The following is a 27169-nucleotide window of genomic DNA, read 5'->3' as shown; positions in this document are numbered from 1 at the left end:
ATATTTATTCAGTTGAATTCATAGTAAGGGGGAGGAATTTAGATATCTATATTTATATCTATTTATATGTGTGTATATATACATATACATGCACCTGTATACACAACATATATACACACATGTGTGTATACACATACATCTTTATATACATGCACAATACACATACATACATATATATGTATGCTTGAAGGTAGGGACTATTTCAGTTTGATTTTTATTTGCTCAGAGCCTAGGACAATGTCTTTACATGGTAGATGCTTCCTATATGCTTCTTGAATAGTTTGCAGGACAGCATTCTTTCCACTAGAACACACTGCCTTGTAAAAGGCCCAGCTTCTGCTTGTGCCTCTGAGACACATACAGAAAAATGATGGAGGATACTCTTATGGAACGGTACTATGTGTCCTAGTCCTCCTGATTATTCTCAGCTTCAGGGGAGATGATTCCTGGATTCAGAGGGGAAGCCAACCTAGTACATAGAGAACCAAGCAGTTCTCCTGTGAGGCTGGGGCTGTTTATCCTTCCCTCTCCTATAAACCCAAGAAGAGTTTCCTTTAGTTGGTTAATGAAAGTAAAAGCTTCCATATTATTCCTGATTCCATGGGGGAATCAGTCATTTCCATATCATACTCCTTGTGATTCATCCATGCCTGACTCACAGGCTTTATTTCTTTGAACTTCCTAAAAGCAGGTCACCTCAGAGTCTGCCTGCAGAATATTTGATCTGTTTTTCATAGGACAGAATATTTTGTTTGATAGGATGAAACACTTGACCCTTAGACTGAGAAGATAAAGTCAGAGAGAGGTATATAAAATAGCCTGTTGCTAAGAATTCATTACAGAAATAAGGGTGTTTTAGTGGCTAAACCCTGGCCAGATGTGGTTGGTGGCTCCACAGATTCAAATATGGTTCTTGTGTAGCAGAATTCTTAGGAGATTTTCAGGATATTTTGGAACACCACTTAGATGTTAGCATGGTCTGGTTTCCTTACATGGCATAGCATTGCTGGTAGCACTCACTCCTTCTTATGCTCTATGTCTACATTAAATTACTTGGAATTTCTGTAGAATGCATGAGTACCGAGTGGGTTTTTGCTAGACTTCTTACATTCTTCAGAACCCACATAGTGCTCTACAGAGAGTAAGTGTTTAATAAATATTCACAGGTGGATAAGCTATTGAGCTGAAGAAGTCCTTAGCATTCATCTAGTCCAACCCTCTCATTTTCCAGATGAATTAATTGTGGTCTATGGAGGCTAAATGGTTTGTTATGGTGACTATGGTAGGAAGTAGGAGATCCAGGATTCAGAGTACAGTACAAAAACTGGTAGACGTGGAGCCATGGGACATAAATTCAAAGCCCTTCTCAATCACCTACTACCTACTTGACCTTGGGCACATCACCCCTATTCTACCTTAGTTTCTTCATCTCTAAAATATGTAATTGGACTAAATGAACAGGAAGGTCCCTTCCACCTGTGATCTTGTTAAACCTCAATCCTCTGACTACAAATCCAGCATACTTTCTACTGTACCATGCTTATTATGATTGCATTTAATTAGCAAAAATAATTAATTGCATATGTTCTTAACCTCCTATCAATTGGGCTTGCTATGTGTGAAAATTACATTGGAAAAATAACCAGAGGTACTGTTACAAATGACTGTACATAGTCTATTACTTGTCTTAGTGCACGGAAATACCAGATGTTTGTAATGTCTCCACATCCACGGAGCATTGATATATATTATGACTCTCCTTAAAAAGAAAAATGTATTTTAAAATCAGATGTTAATTTATTGTTATAAAATTCCTCAGGAGGTTTTTAGTGGACAGAGCTGTGTCTGAATTGTGATGATGAGCTCAGTCTAGGATGCCAAAATTCAGAGGTGGCTGAAGGAATTTGTATTCTTTCAGGAGGCAGAAATTGGGTTATGTATGTTATGAAATAATTAATTAAAACAGGAACTTAGGAAGTAGCATGCTTTTTCCTCTCTAGTGATCATATTCAACTCACATCTCTTCCATCTATCCCTACCCTGCACGGATCAGCAGTGACCTCACAGTCTCATGCTTTCCCAGGATTCCCGTCTCTCCTACTACTAAGCTTTGTGTCCTTAGGTCTCTTTTCCCCTCCTCTACTCAACTCAATTTATCTTTAAAAGGTTATTTGATTGGAACATTGTTACATTGCTGGTGGAGTTGTGAGATGATCCAGCCATTTTGGAGAGTAATTTGGAACTATGCCCAAAGGGCCATAGGAATGTTCATACCCTTTGACCCAGCAATACCACTTCTAGGGTTGTATCCCAAAGAAATCACACAAGAGGGAAAGGGACCCATATGTACAAGGATATTTATAGCGGCTCTTTTTGTGATAGCCAAGAATTGGAAATCAAAAGGATGCCCATCAATTGGGGAATGGCTGAACAAGCTGTGGTATATGAAGGTAATGGAATACTATTGTGCGGTAAGAAGTGGGGATGATATGGACTTCGTAACAACCTGGAAAAACCTACATGACATAATGCTGAGTGAGCGGAGCAGAGCCAGGAGAACGTTGGGCACAGTCACAGATATATGGATTCCGTGAGGACCAACCCTAACAGACTTCGCTCTTCTCAGCAACACAAGGTGCAAGGACAACTCCAGGGGACTCATGATGGAGAATGCTATCTCCATCCAGAGAAAGAACTGTGAAGTTTGAATGCAGATTGAGGCACACTTCATGCTCGCCTTTTTCTCTTCTCTTTTGTTTTTGTTCTTGGGGTTTTTTTTTTTTGGTTCTGTCTCTTCTTTCTCATGACTCATTCCATTGGTCATAATTCTTCTCCACAACTTGACTAGTGTATAAATTAATTCAATGCAAAGTTATACATGGTAGTTATATGAGATTCCATGCCGTCTTGGGGAGGGAGGGGGGAGGGAGGGGAGAAAATCTGGAACTCAAAATTATGTAGAACCGTGTGTGGTAAACTAAAAATAAAAAAAAAAATTAAAAAAAATAAAGGAAGTGAGGGAATCAAAAAAAAAGGTTATTTGAGGATATCTTTCATACAGCTGGTCATTTTGTGATGCTTGCCCTAGGCATCCAAATTGCTCATTACAGCTTTGTTATCGGTAACTTAGACCAAAAGCCAGAAGATTAAGTATCTAAGAGAGGTACTCAGAGGGACCCTGAGAATTTATTATATAAATGATATTGTGAAAAGTGAACACATCTGGGAGTTGATTATGAATATTCTCATCAGTAGCTGATACTATTTCTTACTTTTAAAAGATTAATTGGAATAGTAAAATCCTTATTGCCCAATCCCTTCCAGAGGGGAATGAGACTACCATGTGCTGGTGAACAAGCACCAGCTGGCACAACCCTCCTGTGGAAAAAGGAGCAAGGCTTCAGCCCTGACCTGAAAGAAGGGAAACCCAGAAATCACTTCAGACCAAGCCAAAGTTTGCCAGAAATAACATCAAACAGGGGAAGAGAGAGGCATTAAAGAAGTCTGAAACAGGAGTTTAAAATCACTACATCGTTAAAGAGGACAGTGGTGGTCCAGTTTTTCAGCATTGCTACGGTCCCAGACTGGGTTCTTCCTATTGTACTGTGCTCTGGTTCAAGGAAGATTGTCACTGGATCCAGTCCAAGGGATTTTATTATTGGAGATACCAGAACGTGTGAATCCTAATGTTATTTCACTTATAACAGATGTGAGTCTCTTCTTTAGTAATTACTCTTGCTTACCACTTCATGTAAGCTAGGTGGCATGATAGATAGAACACCGGGACTGGAGACAGGAAGACCTGAGTTCAAATCAGACCTTGGACAATGACTGGATGTGTGACCCTAGGCAGGTCACTTAACATTTCTGCCTCAGTTTCCTCAACTGTAAAATGGGGATAACAGCACCTACCTTTCAGAGTTGTCGTGAGGGTCAAATGACATAATATTGGTAAAGCACTTAGCCTGGTGCCTGGAGCATAGCAGGTGTTATATAAAATGCTTATTCTACCTTTCCCTTTCATATCATTTGCTCCAAAATGAAACTTTAATAAACTTATCTAGTAAATGAACAGCTCACTAATTATTTTTCATCCTTCTGCATTGGGTAGAAAAAAAGAGAAAACAAAGATCTCTATGCTGTATAGCACCTTAATATAGTGCCATAGATAGCACAGGGACTTAATCATGAATCAGTAAGTCAGACTGGTTTGGTCCTTCCAGATCTAAGTAATTTGGAGGATATCAAAAAGTCAAACCTTCAAATGTTTGATAAATGTGTCCTGCCATGCTCATACTGTTTGCCATTTGTAGATGTAGTTGAATATTATATAACAAATGCATCCGTAAAAGGTTGTGTAGAAGTTTCGTTAGTCTATAACTACACTACGGCTTTTGAGACATCTTGCATATATATTTAATGTTTTAGAAATCAGATAATTTCCACAAAGAATTAATTGATCACTTTGGGTATACATTCCTTGATTTTGAAGCATTGAATAGCATTAACTATCCATCTGATGTTAGCCAAGTCTCTTGACCTTTCTGTCATTCAGTTTCCATGTATATCAAATAAGAATGATAATATCTGCTTTATATTGAATAAGACAAATATCTGAGGATGTAATCTATGTGAAAACACTCATAAAAGCATCAAGCACTTGTATGAGCATGTCATATGATTACGGTTATGATTTTTCACTACGTAGTGGCATCTAATACAGTACTTTTTAAGTTCATTCCCCAGTTCTGGCCACTGCTTCCTAATTTTTTCTATCAAAAGCAAATTTGGAGATGCCTGATACTTAAAGGATGGTCTCATTAAATCTCTTATTAAGATGAATATTCCTCTTTTAGTGCAAATAATTCCCTCCTTACTATATATCTTTTTTTAATCTAGATTTTTATATATTGGGTTTTTCCAAGTGGGGCCCACCTCTAACTTAATTTATCTAATGTTTGGGGCTTATAAAACATGTTCCCACACATAAACTTTATGATTAACTTAACACAAATATTATTATCCCTATTTTTAGATGAAGAAATTCATGTTCACAGAAATGATGTAAAGTTTTCCCATTGTACACATTTTTCTCCAACATGGACCCTCTCCCAGAGATATAATGGTTGCCCAATAATTGACACTCTCTTCTTGTCTTCTGAGAGATATTGTTTGTAAGGAAGTGAGTTGGAAAGGGAAGAAAGAGGAGCAATATAATACATAAGAGGGAATTAGCCTACTTCTCACCCTCTTGGTATACTGTGAATTTGTAAGAAAAAGTGGCAAAAGTTGTTTCATGACATGATTGTTATCCAACTATTATTAAAGTTGGGGATCAAAGGCCTGGTGGCACTGGATTTTCTAACACTTTTCCACCTTCTTATTCTTTTTTTTTTCCATGTGCTTATAGAGAGTTCAGCATCCACATGAATGTCCTTCCTGCGGGGGCTTTGGCTTCCTTCCCTGTTCAATGTGCCATGGAAGCAAGATGTCAGTGTTTCGGAACTGCTTTACAGACTCTTTCAAAGCCCTGAAATGCACAGCTTGTAATGAAAATGGACTGCAGCGCTGTAGGAGTTGCACAAGCTAAGAACATCTTCCAATACAGAGCCTCATTTTATTAACACCACTCAAAAGTTTGTTACATTCTTTTTTTAACAGCTATGTTTATGGGATAATTAATAAACTTCATTTGTAATAATCATTGACTATGCGCTGAAATCACTGAAGTCAAGTATTTCCCTAAGTGTTAAGAAAGAGATATATACTGTTCACAAAATGCTTAAGGCTTGGTTCTCTATTTAATCATCGCCAAGAGGGTAATGCTGATCAGTGCCTGACACTATTCACTAAGTAAGAGCTTCTTGTCAACCACTCATTTTAAAGGTTACGCATAATAACATCAGAAGACACTCACTCTGGGGGAATTGCCAAGTTCTTTTGGGCTCTCAGAGACCCAACTATCTCCCTCCCTTTAGCTCTCTTTCCCTTTTGTGTGTGGCAATATTTGTCTTGTCTTTGAAGTCTAAGGGTTTAAAGTGAATTGGGTGAGTGCCACTCTCGCGGGGAAACTCATCTCTTCATTCTATCCCAGCTACTTCAGAGGAAATTTTTCATACAAAAGCATATTCACATGAAGTTCATTACTCAGCCCATTAGAAAGCAATAAAACAAACACATTAACGAACCCAGCAATGTGATTTTATCACATTCCAACCCTCCAAATACCAGGAGGCTCCCCTCCTCTGTCAGGAAGAAAGCCAAAACCGGAGAACTTAGTTCTTTCCAGTTAACCCCACAAGAAAGCAGCAGGTATATACCCATCTGAATTTTCATCCACAAAACAAAAACAAGAACAAAAACTTCTCAAAGAGTCAGTGCCTAGTCAGGGACAGGAATTCAGGAACTCTGGGCCTTTTGGTTTGTCTCTATTCTTGAAGTGCCTTGAGCTCATCACCATTTGCAAAATGGAGCAGATGCTGATTGCCTCCTCCAGGTCACCCCATTCTGTCTCTGCTCTTGCTGCTATGGAGGCTATGTTTTTGCTTTGTTCTGGACACCTCTTCGGTGTGCTTTTCCTGTTTTGGTTGCATGCTTTTATGTCTCGGTCATGCCTAGAGAGTACAATTACAGAGTACTAATTGTAGTACACCAGGAAGCTGAGGAGCAGGATGACTCCCGGCCAAGCACCATATTGCCTCTCTCTTTACTTCACCAAAATTTGAGGCATTCTGTATCCCATGTTATTTCCTCCATGTCCTCTTTTAAAACATTCAACCTTCATCTTGGCTCCAAAGCTTGGTAGGCTGGACGAATGGACTTCCTCCTTAACCAGGTGTGCTTGATAATTCTCTCACCAGGAAGATGTGAAGTACAAGTGAACATCTGTGGAGGTATTATCTTAAGTGTCATTACTTACAATATAACAGACGCAGGTAATGATTTCATCTACATAATATAATTCATATATGGATATTCAAGATACCATATTTACACTAGAATTGCATGCAGCTAGCTTCAGTCTGTGAAACAGTACAGATCAATAGCAAACATGAAAACATTTCATGAATAAAATTAAGGACAAAAATATCATGCCATGTAACATCATATTAGAATTATATAGTTACTAGATATATAGATTACATGCAGAAACATATAACACATACATGCACCTGCATGCCATGGCATAATAGCATAAATAGCAAGAAAGAAAAGCAAATTGCATAGCAAACACATGGGCCTTAATTAATACAAAGTAGCATTATACATGTTAGCCTAAAAAGCATACAATAAAGGCATGCATGGACTACAACAAAAAGTATCTTTTGACTATATGGGAAATAGCTTTCCGTTTCTTTTATTGACTATGAGCAAGTTTGGCAACTGGCCGAATTGACTCCTCCTGTGGCCTCCCGAGTTTGGAGATGGCAGAGGTGGTCTAGCACTGCTTCCACATTCTATGTGTGACCTTAGTTTCCTAGAAGCCTCAACAATTGAAGTAAAAAAAAATGTTTGCTTCTGGTTCCAGTCCCTCTTCCCACTTTCCAGCTCCCTTTTATATGTTGGTCCTTCCCTCAATTAGAACATAAGCTCCCTGAAGACAGGGACTATTTAGCAAGCTTTTGTTTATATGCCTTGCACTTAGCACAGAGGTTGGAATATAGTAAGCACCTGATAAATGGTTTATGTGTAGCTATATATGTGTATATTCAAATGACGTACATGTATATATAATGTGCTTGTATATATCAACTATATGTATTCTACGTGTATACATATGTAAATGCATATATATATATATATATATATATATATATATATACTGCATACATGTTCATATACATGAACACATATACACAGAGCTATACCTCCACAGTAGGTAATTGATCACATCCCTGGCTACCATAAAAAGTCTGGTGTGTGGCTGATTTGCTCAGGCTGTGTGGTTCTCCATGAGGTTAGTAAGGTGTGGTTCTAAACCTTTTGATTCCTGTCAAGGCCTGTGCCTCCTTGAGTAGCTTGCTTTCAATGTCCTGTCAGAAAAGAGAAAAGGACTATAAACACCGATACATACACACACACAGATACACGTGTGCGTACATGTCTTTATATGTGTGTGTCTAAATATATAGACAGGCATATATATATATACATATATATATATATATATATATATATATATATATATATATCTATATCTCACAATATCTAGGTAATCATAGGAGATTTCTGGTTCCTGGTTGTATGTACACTTATACATACTGGGTAAAATATTTATTCACCACCAGGATGTTGCTTATGTTCTTAACTATCTCCTTCCAGAGATAAAAACTCTCTTGCACAAGACCTAAAGGCCTGTTGGTACCTACATTCTCCCAGTATGCAGCATAAGACAGCAGCACTTTCCTCTGAACTCAAAGAACTCAAGTCTTATGCTTTGTCTAGACCCTTTTTGACAGTCTAGGAAAGTCTATGGACCCATTCTCAATATAATGCTTTTAAATGCATAAAATAAAATACAAATGATTACAAAGAAAACCAATTATATTGAAATACAGCTATCAAAATTTGAATATTTTAAAAGTTTATAGACCCCCAGGTTAAGAAGTACCGTCAGAGATATTGCCTGCCTGTTGGGGCCAGTAAAGTCTGTCAGATATCTAGTCATCAATCAAGTGGTGGTTTCAAGGCCTTGCAGAGCACCAACTACTTATTCTGCTACCACGTATGGGATTGGTAAAAGCCTTGTTTATCCCCTCCATGAGATCTGTCTTGAGCTCAGCATAGGTGCACAGTAGATTTTCTGTGATGTCCTTTTTGAACTTTGCAAGCATTCCAGCACTATGACATCAGGCTCCCTTGATTTCACATACTTACCAGATTGAGTGCCAGCCCATTGAGACTTTTCATGAGTCACTAGAATTTCTTCATTTCATTCAGCTATCATTGCTATCATGTTTCAATGGCATGTTCTCTCCAAAATTTGAATGGTTCCTCTCTAGGTGGATATACTGTCCTGAAAATTTTAACTTGGTTAGTTGGTATAGTAGAGTCCTTGCGCTGATCTTTGGCTGGTTTGCTCTCCAGGTATTGACTTTATTCTATATACAAGTCTCACTATGTCTCCAGACCATCTCCCCCCTTTACAGGTTGGTCATTCATTTCCTTTTTCTTCCTCTTCTCTGGTGAAGGGTTGAATACCTAGTTTCTATGCTTTCTCTTCAACTCATGTCTTTATAGGATTCTAGAATGTTCTTCTGTCTTAGATAAGACAGAATTTCCTCTTTATAAAATTTAATCAGTATTCCCCCCATCTTTAATATTCACAGCACCAGGAAGGGAATCATTTAAAATTTGTCTGGGAAGCTCTCCTAGAATCAAAATTCTTTTGTGGGTATTCATTGTCAGTGGTTTTACCCCTTATACGCTACAGATTTTTATACCTATGCTGCTTATTTTGACTTAAATTGTAATAACAAGGTACACAAAAATGCAACAGATAGAACACTTAAGAACATAAGCATGATAATTAATAAGCAAAATTATATAGATTTGGGATCAAATTGTAGCATTAACACAAAATGTTAAAGTAAAATGAAAGAAAGAAAAAGGGATTCCAAAGTAGGAAACAAAACAGAAAAGGGGAAAAAAGTTTCCAGAAAGCAAAAATTTGAGTGGCTTTTGTAGAATCCTAGTGAAATTGCTAAGGCGTCTTTTTTTTTTTTTTTTTAGCCAATTTCAAAACCCTATTTGAAACAATCCTGAAATAAACCCTCATGTGTAACCACCAGGGGGCACTGCTCACCAGTGCCTGACCCTATTCAGTACTAAGGGCTGACAGTCAAGCCTTTTTGCACCTTGTAGCTGATACGTGTACCTTATGCTGCCCTAGTGATCTGAATAAGTTAATGTTGCCTCTTAACTGTCTAATTTCATAACAAGGAAAACAAGGAAAACTTAGGAAAAACAAAGAAGAGAGCCCAAATTGGTGGCAAATAATATAGTGTTGAATAAATGAATAAGAAAGTATTTATTAAGTGCCTACGATATACTAAACACACAACAGCATATATTGTCCTCATAAGGTCAACAGCATTAATTTTTTAAAAATTCCTTTGTAGGCAAAAGGATAATCTTAGAATCGACAATCACTGATCTCATTAGATTGTGGTAGCAAAAAAACCTACTAGATAGGTTTTTAGTGTAGAAAACAAATAGAAGTTTATTTTCTCTTGCTACAATGCCTATCTAGAAGCAATCTGAAAGTGAATTGTGACCCTAACAATATAACTCTGCTCGGCCATGTAGAAACAAGCAACAGCAGATTGGACAAATAATCCATTGCAATTCTATATAATTTTCTGTCTGGATAGAAGACTTCTCAGTTGAATTTCCTCATAAGCAATTTCAATTACCTCTATGAAGAAACAACCAAAGCAGAAAGCAATTTTGGCATTCAATTAATTATTCTATCTCTCCTCATCTTGAAACTGATTTAATAACACACTGTAGTAGTGAATAATTTATCCCCTCTGGCTACATTTCTTGACCCATCATCTCCCTCTATTCTCCACTCTTCCAAGCATTTGCTTCAAGGTTAGCATGTAAAGTCATGTTACAGGACAAGAAATGTACTTGGGTTCCATAGCCACTTGGACCCTGGATGTGCTCCAGAAATTCTTGACCATGTTGCCTAGTCTTCTTATTGTGTGGGTATAGACACTGCACACATTCTACACTGGTTAAGGACATAGTGACATATGTCAAAAATACTTTCATAATGAGTGTAGTCAAATCCCATGGGCTCCTTCTGTGGCCTACTAACTCGTAAGGAAATGGTTCCTTTTCTCTTCATCATTTCCACACATTTCCCCAGTTGCCTTTCATTCCATTTAGTAAGCATTACTGCATGACTTAAGATGTAGTGTTTTCTGCCACTTGCTATTAAGTCCTCAAGGAAGAACAATTGTGGAAGAGTAATGAAGCTTCACAAAAGACAATTTAGAGCACTCCTAGCAGAGGGTGGTGAAAAGGGCATTATGCTTGGATTCAGGAGAGTCTTCTCTAGCTGACTTACTGAGTGACTTCCAGCAGGGCATTTTATCTTTCTGTGCCTCAGTTTCCTTAGCTGTGTAATTGAATAAGACTTATCAGCCAAATTTACCTCATTGGGTTTTTTTGTGAGAAGGATAGGCACTGAACCTTATTTTTCTTTTATATTAAGGGCTCAGTGAGGAAAATCCCTCTACCAATGCAAGTTGGCACCTTCTCCATAAGTTCCAGTTATAGAAAGTTGCCTAGGGCACAGTGAAGGTAAATGACTTTTCAGGGGTCTCGGAGCTAGCATATGTCAGCAGAAGAACTTGAATCGAGGTCTGTCTGGCTCTGAGACCAGTTTTCTATCACTATTCCATCACTACATTCTAATGAACCATTCAAACCATTCATTCAGTGAACCATTTGAACCATTCAAAGGCAAGGTGTTATTATTATGGATCAATAGTTATTGTGAATTTCATCTTTTAACAGAGTTTATTTTCTATAGGAGAAAGAACATTATCCTTTATTCTGTTCTGTAAGCCTATCAAATAATAATTCATATTTATATATGACATGTTAGCTAAAATAAAAGCAAGTATGATCTTAAGCTGCTTTGAGAGAGAGGAAGTGATCAGAATACAAAAGGCATTCTCCCACCGGGAACTGGACAGTCTATATCCGGATTACTTTTGGATCTCACATATTGACAAGCAAGAGTTCATCCAGAGAAAGAAAACCAGAATGGGAAAGGATCTGGGGATTATACCACATGATTATTTGTGGAGGGAATTAGGGGTGTCTAAATTAGAGAAGACAACTCTTAGTAAGGTATTGTAGTTCTTTTAAAGTATTTGAAGAACTGACATGTAGAAAAGGGATTGGATTTGTCTCGCTTAGTCCCAAAGGATAGGAACAATGTGTGTAAGTTGTAGAGATGAAAATTTTGGCTCGATGTAAGGAAGAATTTCTCAACGGAATTTTCCAAATATGGAATGAGTTCCCTTAAGAGGTTATAGATTTCTCCTTTCCTAGGGGTCTTTGAGTAAAACATGGCTGTCCATTTTTCAACTGTTTTATAGAGTGGATTTCTTCATCAGCAGAAGTTGGGCTCTATGGCTGGTGAGATCTCTTTCTCCTCTGATATTCTATCCAGCGCATTAGATTTGACATAGTGTTTTCCTCACAACAACCTGGTGGTATACATACTAGAACCAGGTCAGGAAAGTAAAGTGATGAAGGTAACTGATCAACAAGTAGCTGTAATGTGCTGTTACAACCAAGATTATTGCATAAGTTGTGAACTCTCACTTACTACCCAATCCCTTCTTTATTAGGGGCTGAGATTTGTTAGATATAAGCACTTTTAAAACTGGAATCCATATGAGTAAAAACTGAATCACCACAGAATGTATTTGTCTTTCTTGGTGAAACAATATGTTTTAATGTATGTTGCCTACATCTGGCTGGTACTCAGCTAAATAGACATAGTATTCTCTTTGGTGCATAAGACTTCTTTGTCTTCTGCTTTATTGGAACCATAGGTAATGGCTATTGTTATTTTTTTTAGGTAATGAATATCAAACAAAAGTGACTATTCTACAGGATTCTATCCTGGAACCCTCTGAAATTCCTGGTATTTTGAGATTACTCTTCTCCATGTAGACAGCAGTTTTTGTTAAATGGAAAAAAATATTATGTTTTCCAAAGGATATTTCCCTGAGGAGAAGAAATGACATCAATGCTGATGGAAATTTTCATTCTGAGTCTATTCTGAGTCATCGCTGAATATCAGGTTGGTTTTTTTTTTCACTTTCATTAAACCTATTTGATCATACTGGAAGAGTGAAAATGTGGTGAGCTTGTGGCAAGGTCACTTTGAAAAGGGACAATATAGCTTTTATAGGAGACTATAAAATGTCATAAAAGCATTACTAATGTGAGGTAAAACTAAAGCACATTCTTCACATTAATCAATATCTAGAAAACCTATATTAATTCTCATTACTACACATGCATACTTTAGCCTTTTCTATCTTTAAATGTGTCTCTTTTTGTTATCTCTTCTCTGAACTTAACCTTTTCACTCCTGTTGGACCATAGAACATGAGCAGAAAGGGTATTTGAATGGGATTAAGGAGGTATCCACAATGATATAAGAAGCACTGAAACAAATACGAAAGAATCATAGAATCTTGAAATTGGAAAGACGTCCAAGCTTGTCTTCTCTCTCTAGTTCTTCAATATGAATCCCCTGTATTACATTCCCCACTGCTGCTTAAAGACCTCAAGGGAGCAGCAAACCTATTAACAGCCAAGGTAGCGTATTCAGGTTTGGGGCTTTTAGGAAGTTTGGGTTATTAGGGTATTTTTCCTTTCCTTAAAGCAAGTCCAAATTTTCCTCTCTGAAATTTCTACCTATTCCTTCCATTCCTTTCCTCTCAGGGTAAGCAGAAGAAATCTAATCCTTCTTTCATAAAACAATCTTTTAAATATTTTAAGATCGCAATCCAGTTCTCCCTCCCCCCCCATTCTTTTCTTCTGGAAACTACATTTCCTTAGTTTCTTCAACAGTTCTTCATATGGGATAGTTTTTAATCTCTTCTACATTCCTATCATTTTCCTCTGGGTTTCATCAGTTTCTCAATGTCCTTCTTAAAAGGTGATGCCTAGAATAGAACAGAATTCTCTGTCTTTGGTCTAACCGCTATCAAATGCAATGGGGCCATCACCTTTATAGTTCTGGATATTGTATTTCCCAATGCAACCTAAAATGACTTCAGCTTCTGTAACAGCCATGTGGCATTCACATGGCAATCAATGAGTCCACAAAAGGCCACAGATATTATTCAAATAAATTGTTTAGTTTACCTCCCCCATCCTGCACTTCTGCATTTGATTTTTTGAAAGCAAATGTAGTTTACACTTATCTATTAATCTCTGTTACATCTCTCTCTGTCTGTCTCTGTCTTTGTATCTCTGTCTCTGTCTCTGTTTTTCTGTCTGTCTCTCTCTCTGTCTGTCTCTCTCTGTCTCTGTCTGTCTGTCTCTGTCTGTCTCTCTCTCTGTGTCTCTCTCTCCTTTCTTTCTTTGTTTCTTTCTTCCTGATATGTCCCAACGTTTTAACTTGTATGAGCTTGTTGGATGTTGACTGTGTTATACAAAGCATCAGCTATGCTTTTTAGCTTTAAATTATCTGCAAATTTTATAAGGTCGCTAACCCTTCTTTCAAGTCATTGATAAAAATTATTGATCAGTACAAACCTAAGGGGTAGGTTCCTGTGAATTCTATTAGAGATCTCCCGTCATGCCGATATAAACTCATGGCTGTTGATAGGGCATCTTCCATTAAATTGGCCAAATTTTTTATCATGCATCTCCTTATTTAACACCTCACTTGATGGTGAGAAATTAGCAGGATTGAAAATAGGATTGAAAAACATACATCGAGGCAAAATTGATTTGATGGTAAGAGAAAGAAGACTGATTTTTAATTTACTCTCAGTGTGATTTTAGGCCATCGTTTAGTCTCTCATAATCCTCTGTGACAAGGACAATGGGACCCTCACTTGCCTTATTCTGGATACTGAATCTCTCAGCATAGCCTAAAATGGCTTTAGCTATGATGTCCTCAAAGAGACCAATGATGGAAGAGTAATGAAGCTTATGTTAGACTGTTAGAAAGGATTTCAAGGGTCATCTAAGTCCAACACCCTTATTTTACAAATGAAGAGATTGAGTCCTAGAAGGATGATGTGGCTTGCCCAAGGCTACACAGAAATGCACACAGCAAAGGGGATAAGAGCCAGGGTCTAGCAAGTCCTGTTACTTCCTTCTATATCACACCAATATCTCTCTAACTCAGTTTCCTTAGTTTGTAAATTGCTATAAAAGCACCAATCTGTCTAGTTAATAGTAATATGATACAAACAAATGAGATATCTGGAAATATTTTCAAAATTTCATACATTTTTTTGAGGGGTAGAGGTGAGGCAATCAGAATTCAGTGACTTGCTCAAGGTCTCACAGCTAGTAAGTGTCAAGTGTCTGATGATGGATTGGAACTCAGGTCCTCCTGACTCCAGGGCCAGTGCTCTCAATTCACTGTGCCACCAACAGTCCCTAAAATTTCACATATTCTTAAAGAAAGAAAAGGACCTGTAAATAAGGAAGATTTTGTTATCCTTCTTAGAGTTTAGTTTTCCAGGTTCCATGGCCATAGCAATGTCTAGTTTCTAGGTATTAGATAATAACTCCCAAAATAGCCCCAAGGATCCTGAATAGTAATTGCTAGAATCATAGCGATAGACAGTCCTACTGAGGCTGCACAGTGAGATAAGGGGTGACATAATGTGATATTTACTTCCCTTGTGCGGAATGATGATATTGCTAAAGTTAACCTGTAAGCTTAAAGTTGGCAAGATGCCTTCTTTGTCTCTTGCCCTATAAAGCAAGTGGGCACTGGTCAGTAAGTGGGGAATTCATAGGGAAAGCCATGGGCGAACCCATTTGGGATTTGGGAATTGCATAGAGGAATGCATGTACCTGCCTCAACCAGCCCCCATTCAGGCTTAAGGAGATTTAGGGGAGTACACAAGCTGTGCCTGTCTCGACTGACCCCATCAAGATGTAGGGGTAGTTGCCCTCCCTTCTAATCAGCCGCTGCAGGAAGGGTTGTTAGGAAATGTTGTAGGAGCTGATGCTCCCATTATCAGCAACTCCCTTTGAGGAGAATAGACTAGAATAAGGTAAGATTATTAACCCCTCTGAAGTTGCCTGTGTCCTTCCCCTCTGATCAGATCAAGAGTGAACCTGTTAGAGGCTGGAGTCCATGAACTCCAGTGCCTCCTGTGTGTTATTTGTCAAACAGGACCTCAGAGGTCATTTATTCAAACCCTTCACCAAATCATAAATGTTGCCTGTGACATCCTTGAGATTTCTCCAGCAAATGTGTGTTTGGAGAATGCAAGTAAGTAATAGGGACTCATTCCTCCTACCTTATTGGATTTTTCAGATAGCTCTAATTGTGAGGAAAACAATACTCACTGAAAGCCTGCTTTTCTAAAACTTTCTCTATTGGACCTCATTCTTTCCTACTGGGATAAGTGAAAGAAATCTAATCCCTCTTTCATACAACAACCATTCAAATACTTGAAAGCTAATTCCTCTGTCTTCTCTTCTCTAGGGCAAACACTCCCATTTACTTCCATTTTCTATTTTGATATGGCATAATTTCAAAACCATTCATTACATTGGTTACCCTCCTCTATTTGCATACCATCTTGCTAATATCCTTCCTAAAGTATGATGCTCAAAAACTGACACAATAATTTAAATGTAATCTTACCAGGGCAGAGTGCAGAAGACCCCTCTCTCTCTCTCTCTCTCTCTCTCTCTCTCTCTCTCTCTCTCTCTCTCTCTCCCTCTCTCTCTCTGTCTCCCTTTCTCTCTCTCTTTAATGAAAATACAAATTATTATTAGTATTGCAACAATAATATAATAGCTAATGTTTACATGGCACTTTAAGGTTTGTAAAGCACTTTGTAGATGTTATCTCATTTTGTCTTCACAACAACCCTGGGAGGTAGGTACTGTTATTATCCTCATAGAGAGATGAGGAAGCAGAGAGAGGTCAAATGACTTGGCCAGGATCACATAGCTAAAAAACATCTGAGGAAAAACAATATTATAGATTCATTAATACAGCCTCCTAGAGGTAAAGTGAGCATTAATTACATTTTTTTCCTAAAATATACTGTGTATACTGAATACCATCAAAGACCAAACCTATGGGAGACAAATCAGTTAGGAGAAGTTTTGGCCAGTGTGCAATCTTCTTCAAAACTCTTTCTTGGAGACTTTGGCTAGCTTCATGTCACTTTTGTTAAGATAGAGTTGAAAACACTGACAGTAATGTTTGGAGTAGATCATCTTTCAGGGAGAAAAAAACCCAAACTTACCATAAATGTTTCATAGACTGAGTGCAGCTGTTAAGATGGGAATTAAATGGGCATATGTAGAAGTGCGATAGAGCGATTCCTAAATTGTATTCACGGTTTGTGAAAATTATTACTCTACTAAATGGAGGAAAGACAGTCACAATGATGGCTGTAAATCAATACACATTCTTCATTCCCCAAAAGGCTTGAAATCTGGGCTCTAAAGTCTATGCTTTTGTGGCTCCCTTCAGAAAGAGTTTCCTTTTTTGCTAATATGTCACTTGGCCCACTTCATGGTATCACTGAATATTTGGTCTGGCCTCTGCAATGAACTGAATGGGACCATATGGGTGAACCATTCGAAATCATCATCTATTTTACAGATTAGTGTGAGATCACACAATAGGATTGAAGGCCTATCAATTATAAATGCAGAGACATGAAAACAAAAAAACAAAAACAAAAACAAAAAAACCAAAATGAAACAAAAACTCTGCTTACATTATTTTAAATAGCCCATGGAATCATTGCATGGTTTCAAACATTTCAGGCCAGTATCCAAATAGTTCAAAGTCAATACTATATATTTCTGCAGTTTCCTAAAAAATTATTTTAGGGATATTGTGTAAAATTCAATTAAAATCATTGAATAAGCCCCATCCTATGCAAGGGATGGTGCATTATGTTAGGATGTGTTTTTTAATTACATATAATTTTTAATTACATGGTCTCTGTTTTCAGTAAGTTCATATTCTACTGTGGAGCTTGAGACATGTCAATAAACAAGTACAATACCAAGTACTGGTGGTGGAAGTGAGGGAAAGCTCTACAGTTTTCTTTCCACATTGCAACTTTCTCCATTGTGGTTTCCATATATGGTGGGTCTGCAGAAGAAATTAAATGGGAATTTTTGCTGGAGTTTTGCAAAAGCCACAGATGACACATGAAGGACAGTAGGCTACACAGACAAAGTTTAGAAACTCAGAAATGCATAAAATATATGCATAATAAATATGTATCATATACTATCAACCCAAATTTTACAAGAAGGTACTATAAACACCCCATAAAAGCAAAAGAAAAAAAATTTCAAACTTCTTCTCTAGTATGAAGGGAGGACCAAGAACATTTACGCAGATTTTTCAAATTGAAGGGGTGCTGCGCCACTAACACCCATGATGTGGAAGGGATAACTGTAGTATAGACCAAGGACTCTGAGGAATTTGAGATTTGAAGATACTCTTAGCTGGGGTGAAGGACACGAAAGGCTTCTCAGGGGTGATGGCACCTGAGCTGAACCTTCAAGGAAAATAAATAGATCCCCAAAAGGCAGAGATGAGAAAGAAGTGCATTCCAGGAATGTGAGAGGGCCAACACAAATCTAGAGAGGCTAGAGACAACTTTAGGGAACAGTTAGTAGTCCAACTTGGCTAGAATTGATAGTGAATGAAGGGAACTAATGTGAAATAATATTGGAAGAGTACATTGTATCCAGATTGGGGAAGGTGGGGGGAGATAGGGCTTTAATGCCATTGTGGGGATGTATTTTCCATTTTTGATATGGATCATGCCATTTTAAAATGACACATTTTAAATATAAATGGGCAATCCCATCTAAGCTTTATGTTTAGTCCCCCTTTATTCTAATTCCTGTGCAAGATCAGCCAAAAGAGTCTATCCTGTCTCAGACACCTAAGGCCAATGATAGACTATCAGATTAGAAAATCTCTAACTATTCCACCCCAAAACACAACAAACTGCTCATAAGGCTGTAGGAAGTGGCTTATCTCAGGAAGTTTACTTATCCCATAGAGATGCATATCTATATGTTGATTGATGTATTCCCTTGGCTTGGCTTTAGACCTTTGGCCTTAGAAGAACATATAGAATAATACCTTGTATTGACTTGTCTTCTAAATAATAAACAATAGATTTACTTGCCATGACAAATCTATAGCCAGTAGGGAGCCAACGGGGTTTTGTGAATAAGAGAATGATATGGTAATGTATGTACCTTAGGAAAATTATTTAGTAATTTATGTAAAGGGTGGATCGAAAAGGATAAGATTTGGGATAGAGAGCCGCGTAAGGAGTCTCTTACAATAGACTTACCAGAAGAAAGGTGTTGAGGGTCAAAAAGGGGAGTAGTACTGGGACTGGAGAGAAGGTGGTAGATGTAAGATATGCTTTGGAATCAAGAGGGCTTGGGAATTGACTTGTTGCAAGGGTTTAAGAAGGGGAAGAATCAAAGATCGCTTCATGGATTCAAGCCCAGACAACAGAGTATATGGTGGGTGGTGCTATCAACAGAAATGGGGAAGCTGCAGGAAACATGATTACTTCAATTTTAGACATGTCAAACTTGCAGTGCTGGGGGGCTCATCCTGATGGGTGACATCCATCAGACATGACATGTATGACTGAAATGCAAGATAGATTAGAACTGAATAATAAATATATATACACATATAATACATGTATATACATAAGCATACATGTATATACAACCCACAATACATATATTATACACATGTGTATATGGGCATATATGTATATGATCTGTGTAGGTGCCAAACATGCCATCTGCCTGCTGAATGCCACATAACACTCCCAAGGTGAAAATGTAATAGTGAAAAAAAATTAAAAATACAATAAAACAAAAATGACATAAATTTGTGGTTTTCTAAGACAATATAGGGCTAGTAGGGATGGTTTGATTAGCCCCAGTTTCTATTTGAATTTGATACCACTGGTGTAGAGAATATGTAGGATCAGATGACATCGATGGGAATGACTAATTAGAGAGGGAAGAAGACCTAAAGAGAACCTTGAGTTGTACCCATGCTTGAATAGGAGGAAAATGATGAAGTGCAGGAAATCAAATAATACTAGTTAGGAGTTAGACAAGCAAGAGGACAAAGAGCAAAGACCAATGCACTGGAAGGCAAGAGGAAAGAGGATCCAGAATGAGGGCTGGTAGATGCGGAATGGGACAGGAGATGTGAGGAGGAAGAGAACTCCAAAAAGTCCATTATATTTACTAATTAAGAAGTCATTGATAATCTTTGCCGTAGTAGTTTCAGTGGAGGGGTGATGTTAGAAAAGAGATTATACGGTAGTGAGAAGTGAGTACATAGTGATGAAGCAGAGGCCGTGAATGGAGGTAACTTGTTCGATCTATTTATCAGTGAAAGCCAAGCAAGATACATTGGATAGCAGCTACAGGAGGTGGCAATATCAAGGGAAGAGTTTTCCAAAGATAGCCAAAGCCTGAGATTATGTTTTGAGAGCAGAAAAGGAGGGGGAGGGAGGATGGAGAAGGAAGAAGGAGGGAGAAAGGCGTGTGAAGGAGAACAGGCTATAGGAAGGGGAGGGAGAGTGGGAGGGGCAGGGAAGGCATGTTCTATGGGACAAACCCCTTCAGGAGATAGGAAATGATTAGATCAAAGGCAGAAAGAGTGGGACTAGCCTTGGCAAGTTTTTTAACCTAGTCATCCTATGAGACAGTGAAATGAGAATAAGGAGAATGTAGTAAATTTAAGTAAGATACAAGAAAGGAGCAGAGATGATGGAGCCTATTGCAGATGATCTTAGTTTTTTGTTGTTTTTTTTTTTTTTCAGGAAAGTAAAAGGCAAAGTTATCTGCTCAACTGACTCGTATTTAGGACTTCAACATCTGCAAAGCATTTTACAGACATAATTTATTTGATCTATATAACAATACCATGAGTCCGGTGCTATTATTGTCGCCCCCATTTTAAGGATGCTGAGGTTTTGGATGTTTAAATAACTTGCCCAGGGTGATACAGCTCCTTAGTATCTGAGGGAATGTTTGCCCCCAGGCCTTTCCACCTCTAAATCCATAGCTCTAGCCACGATACTATGTAGTTAAGTCAAGTAGAGAAGGAGGGGGTGTGCATAGTGTGATTGGGTTCAACTGGGGAGTTGAGAATGGAGGTGAAGAATGTTTTTAGAAGATTTGCTGTGGGATGTATGATGGCTGGCTAATGAGAGATGAATAATAGAATTGTGTTGTAGCAATGAAAACCCAGGTAAGACCAGCTGAAATGAATTTATAGTGGATGTTGTTGTTTACCATGATTTCACTAATCCCCCCCCCCCCCAAGCAGTTGTGGAGTAAGAGCGGAGAACTTGGACAAAGATGTGGTCCCAGAGCTAAAGATCAGCAAAATCTGAACAAGTAAGACAAAAAAGGGCGGGGGACATGGATTCAATTACAGGAGTGTGCACCGTTGTATTGGAACAGATACCTAAAAAGCCAATACTAACAATGAAAGGAGGAAAGGTAAGGATGATAGACTGAGAGAATGGGGAGGATTGAGGGCCTGGAAGATGCAGTGAGGAAGAAAAGCAGGTTTAAGACAGGTGAGGCAGCACAGGAGATTGAAGGACAGTCCCTTGTTCTGAGACAGGGGGATTCCAAGTTTAAAGATATTGGAGATGGAGCATTTTGAAGTTCTGATAAGATCTAAGGAATAACAATGTAGCCCCTGGAGAAGTGAGACTGAGTTGAGGTGGGAGCTATATGGGTGTTAAGAAGACCCACAGATAAGTTGGGAAGTCACAACAAAAGGTCATTAACATGAACACTGAGATCATCAGGGTTAAAACAGGTGTTGGCATAGAGACACAACATTTCAGCATCTAGCTTTACAGGGACAGCAACAAATCTCTTCAACTTTTGTCTTAACCTAGGGAAGCCCTGGGAACTTCATTATCCGGCTTCCCCCAAAGGGCCTTCTGTTCTTTCTTAAACATAGGAAAGGTTTTGTTTGCATGTAAAGACGTTAAAAATTGCTTGTACCTGAGCCAATAAAATGTTAAGGAAAAACTCCCTGATTGAGTCCGCAAGGACCAATATCAATCCTTATGGCATTTTACTACTCTGTGTGACTTCATTAGAAAGCCAGCCTCCCCGCTCCTGCCAGGAAACCTGTAGCTAGCAGTTGATAGTGCTAGCATGTATATAGTGCTTAATGTTTGCAATGAGCTTTGCAAATATTATGTCATTTGAAACTCACAACAACTTTGGAAGGTAGGTGCTGCTGTTACCTTGTTTTGCAGATAACAAACAGGAAGCACTGGAGGTCTTAGACTCCAGCATCTAACGGGTTCACTCCTGATCTGGTCAGACAGGCAGACACCTTCGGAGGCGTTAATAATCTTAGTTTATTCTAGTCTAGTCTTCTCAAAGGGTTGCTGATAATGGGAGAACCAGCTCCTACAGCATTTCCTAATAACCCTTCTTGCAGGGGCACGCGAGAAGGGGAGGCAACTACCCCTATATCTCGATGGGGTCAGTGGAGACAGGCACAGCTTGTGCACTCCCCTAAATCCCCTCAAGCCTTAATGGGGGCCAGTCAAGGCACACCTAGATTCCCTTATGGGTTCCCTGCAGTGTCCCCCATGGGTTCCCCATGGATTCCCCACTCATTGACCAGTGCCCACTTGCTTTATAGAGCAACAGACAAAGAAGGCATCTTGCCAACATTAAGCTCACAGGTTAACTTTAGCCATATCATCATTCTGTGCAAGTGTAGTAAATATCACATTATGTCACCCCCGTATCTCATGGTGCAGCCCCAGTAGACTGCCCATCATTATGATTCTAGGAATTACTATCTAGAGTCCTTGGGGCTATTTGGGGAGTTATTATCTAATACTTGGATTGCCATGGACATGGCTCTTGAGAAACTGGACTCTAAAAAGGATAACAAAATCCTCCTTACATATACCTCAATTTTATAGATGATGAAACTGTGGCAGGTGGAGGTTGAGTGATTAGCCTAGGGTCATGCAGCGGTTAAATAAATGAGATCAAATTCCTGGTCTAGCTCTCTCTATTGTGACCCAGTACTAGGAAAAAAACCAAGGTCCAGGTTTTGTTCTTCATTGCTTCTTCCTTCTGTTCTCTCCTATGAGCTTCGGTTCACTGATTCCTTGCCACACAAATCTTTATTTTCCCTTTAGGGCTCCATTTCCTCCTGTTATTTTGGTGATCATATCTGAAGCCATTCCTAGCTCCAGAAGCTTTTTGGTACACAGATGCCTTGGCTTCTCTTCCTTGTGCCAGACCCTTATTTCACTCATGGATAGACCTTATTTTATGGTCTTTCTTAGGCATGCATTCTGGGAGTCAGTGTTCTGTATACCATGCCCCATACCTTGGAGACAGAAACTTTCCCAACTCCTTTTGGCACATAAAATATCTATAGCTATACCTGTCTATATCTATATCCATCCAAATCTATCTATCTATCTATCTATCTATCTATCTATCTATCTATCTATCTATCTATCCATCCATGTAGACTCACTAATATGAAAGCCAGAAAAGTGCTGGTCATCTTCAGAATGCTATACATAATTCTTAAAAAAAACCAAATAATTCCTAGGCTGTGTATTGAGGGAAATGAGACAGGTAATTCAGCAACTATCTGGTGAATTCTATCAGTGCAGAAAGCTGCTCTGGAGAATTGTTATTGGAATAATCTGATAATTGCCCATACTTCACTTGGTCTCAAGATACAGGTACAATAACAATTTTAAAGAGGAAGCTAATATTTGGACAATTCTACCCAAAATATTTTGCATTGGATTTAAGGGAATGAACGTTTTGTTCCCTGTTTGTGCCAGAAAAATGCTTCCAAAAGGATCCACCTTTATTTAATAAGATCCACCCACACAGTAAGTATTGAAGGATATAATTCCCTTCCCTTCCCTTCCCTTCCCTTCCCTTCCCTTCCCTTCCCTTCCCTTCCCTTCCCTTCCCTTCCCTTCCCTTCCCTTCCCTTCCCTTCCCTTCCCTTCCCTTCCCGTCCCTTCCCTTCCCTTCCCATTCTCTTTTCTTCTTTTTCTTTTCTCTCCTGTCTTCTTCTTTTCTTTTTTCTTGAATGCAATATGCTTTTTGAGCTCTCACAAGGGTCAGAAGGCAGAAGCTCTCTAGCCTGTAGAGAACTCCATATATCTTAAGTTAACGTACAAATGGGAAATGCCTTGGCCTAAGGTTTATGTTGCAAAGAATTCTACCTGTGACCTTCTTCATAACTAGAAAAGTGAACTTTCCTATATGTATGCTTCAGGACTCATCTAGTGTTATTCAACCAGGACTTTGTGTGTATGTGTGTGAGTAGGGGAGAGTTATGAAGGACCTTTTGCTAGTTCTTTTGGGGGAGGATTTTTAATTTTGTAGGATCATGGCATCATAGATTTAGAGCCAGAAGGGACTTGAGTGGTAACTGAGTCCAACTCATTCATTTTATATGAAGAAATTGAGGCCCAGAGTGGTTTCCTTTGCTGGGGGTCACACAAGGAGGAAGTTTCTGAGGCAGGTTTTGAGCCCAAGTCTCCCTAATTCCAAGTCTACCACGTGATTCACAACAGTGTGCTGCCTCTTAATTCTCTTTCTTTTGACTAGATTAAAAGAGAAGTTCCATTGAAACATAGGAGAACATCCACCACAGCTTTTCCACCTTCATTGTTTCTGCTTTCTACTTCTCAGAAGCTCATAAATAGGTCCCTGCTCAGGCTCCACTTAATGGCTGCACTTTGGGACCTCCAGGCTTGGAGTGAATGTCATTGGTAACTGTTTCTCTTTGGAACAGCAACCCTGAGGGTCTTCCCCTCCCAGCTTGATTTTTTTTTATCTACTTAAAGGGACCATCCCTGAACTCACTCCTTAAAGAGGCCTGTTCACTGAATTGGTATTGTCTCACTCTAAGTGAGTACATGAAAAGGCCTTCTCCTGAAAGGACCAGGGGGCTCCCATTGCATCCTGTGTTATCTCCAGTCATCTTGATTAATATCTGGTTACTGCATCCAGATGGCTCTGGAGGAGAAAGCGAGGCTGGCGACCTTGCACAGCCCTCCCTCCCTCAAATCAGTCAACTGCAAGTCATGTCATCATTTCCCTGATGTCATGGTGCTCTTCAGAAAACAATGGACAAACACAATCTTGGGAGGTAGGGGAGCAGAGGAGGATGTGAGCCCAGGTAGTCCCAGGGGAATGACAAAAAAATCATTCCAGTTCCTTCACATATCATGTCTCCCTCTTGTCTCCCTCCTCCCCTTTACACCTCCCCCCCTCAATCCAGCTCTAGCTCTGGTTTGCACAGAGGCTTAGCTTGGAAATATATTACATACTCTTGTGATTGTTAGAATTAAAAAAAAAGGTTTTAGGTTTTTAGTTTTTTTTCTCATTATAGCTCTGGAAAAACAGTTTATGACTTTCCAAATTTTATTTCTGATCATGTGAGTACTTTCAGTTTTGAAGTCTGGTGTCCATTTCAGACCTATTGGAGGCAGTAATAATTAAAAGTAAAATGACAAAACCAGTGTTCGCCCTTTCTTCTCAACAGTGAAAATTGAAGACCACAAACCTCTTACTTGTATGATAAAAAATCAAAACTGTAACTGAGCCACAGTGGGCAGTTCCTCTCAGGCAGATTTACCAACAAAGGAGTTGTCTGTATAGAAGGATGGGGTGAAATGTAGTCACATCTTCCCTTGCCTTAGTGCAGTATTGTAATTACTATCGAAATATTTGCTGCGATGAGTCACTACTTGGCACCCTACGTACTATGATGTCTGCTGTTTTACCATGGAGCCTATTCAATAATAAGAGATTCAGTTGAGGGGAACTGTTGTCTCTGGAAAAGAGAAGTATTCATTTAAAACAGCAGTGAAGCTCTACCCCTTTAAAAGAATAGGTTGTAAGAAAGTAAGAAAGAAATAAAATTATTACAAAGAGAAGCACAGTGGAAATGCTTAAAACCATAGGAAAAAATCTCCTCAATAATGTTATAATTCAATATAATTCGCTTCCTGTTACTTTCTAAGAACAAGCCCCAAGAAAAATAAATTGTAATTTATTACAATTTTTTTTTTGCTGAGGTATTCACCAGAGAAACATAAGCATTCATTTTCAAAGAGAAAAGAGAATTGCAACAGCTGCATTTCAAAACCCATGCAAATTCCTGTTGGACAGCCCATTGGAGTGTGACTGAAAGAGTTATTGCCTTTGGCCTACATAGTTGGAACTCCCTTCCTAGCTGAGCATACTTTATCCAAGTCCATTCATCCTGTATTGAATTTTCAGCAAACTTAAGAGAAACTTCTGCCCCGTTGCACATCCCACCTAATACTTTATTCATTTGATTTGATTTATTTATATTGTGCCTAGTCCTCTAAGGTTTCTGGTGTATACATAATACAAATTCAATATCTAAAGCAAAGCCAGCAGCTCCAATCTGCTTTAATGCAAACTAAGAACTGGAAGGGAATGAGAGAAGTGAGAGGCTAGATCAATAGGAGACCAGGATAGAAATGAAGGCCCAAAGATAAAGACAGCTCTGCCTCTGGGTTTCTAATAGAAAAGTCTGGGAGCTTTCAGAAGGTGTAATAGGGTTGGTAGTCATTTTCATGGTGGCAGATAGGGAGATACAAGGGATCTAAGTCAGGGGGCCTCATTTGCTAGACAATGATCAACTCCCATAATGGACGTGACTGAACTGGTTCATTGTCCTGCCCGTTCTTTGGCCCAGGGGCATTTTCAGCTCAAAGGAAGGCCTTGCTAGAAGATAGTGACATATATCATTTCTGCTCTAGGCAAGTGAAGTTGGTAGGTGATGAGTAAGAATAGTGTACTGAAGCAGAGCTTGGTATCCATGCTCTAAGATTCCTTGTTCCTCCCCATTCGTGTTGCTTTTATTTCAGGGAAAAGAGAAATTGATCTCCTTATGAAAATGGGTCAGAATTTCTGGCTTAAAATAACTGGTCTCCAGATCAATCAAAATAAGGTATCCTTTTAAGGGGAAAGGGATAGTGAAAGGACACCAGCCTTGGAGTCGGCAAGATCTGCCTTGGTTTAAATCCCACTTCAAACCCTTACTCGCTGTGGGGAACTGGACAGGTCACTTAGTCTCTCACAGCCTTAATGTCCACCCAGGTAAAGTCAGAGGATGGTTCTCATTGTTCTCCAAGGTATCTTCTAGTTCTAAATCTATGAACTGATGACAGTTATTGTGAGGAAGGAGGAGAAAGAAAAGGGAGAAAAACCCAAATTAAAATATAGTTCATCTGCCCTAGATGTACTACACCTTTGGGAACTGAAAGAACTGGCCGTTGTTGTATATGCTGAGCTACTGTCAATAATTTAAACAATCGTGGAAAAT

The 27169-nt window shown here is 38.8% G+C and overlaps 1 protein-coding gene across 1 annotated transcript in view; it reads left to right on the top strand.

The window, feature by feature from the left end:
* Nucleotides 1-5590, top strand: part of GRXCR1 (glutaredoxin and cysteine rich domain containing 1) — a 119247-nt gene extending 113657 nt beyond the window's left edge. The window contains exon 4 of the mRNA XM_036762410.1: nucleotides 5411-5590. Coding sequence (XP_036618305.1) covers nucleotides 5411-5590 — 180 coding nt within the window. The remainder of the gene's footprint in view (nucleotides 1-5410) is intronic.
* The last annotated feature ends 21579 nt before the right edge of the window (nucleotides 5591-27169 follow it).

This window comes from Trichosurus vulpecula, chromosome 6, assembly GCF_011100635.1.
Source record: "Trichosurus vulpecula isolate mTriVul1 chromosome 6, mTriVul1.pri, whole genome shotgun sequence".
In the NCBI taxonomy this organism is placed as follows: Eukaryota; Metazoa; Chordata; class Mammalia; order Diprotodontia; family Phalangeridae; genus Trichosurus; species Trichosurus vulpecula.
The sequence above is the reverse complement of the archived record's forward strand: the minus strand, read 5'-3'. Positions and strand labels throughout refer to the sequence as shown.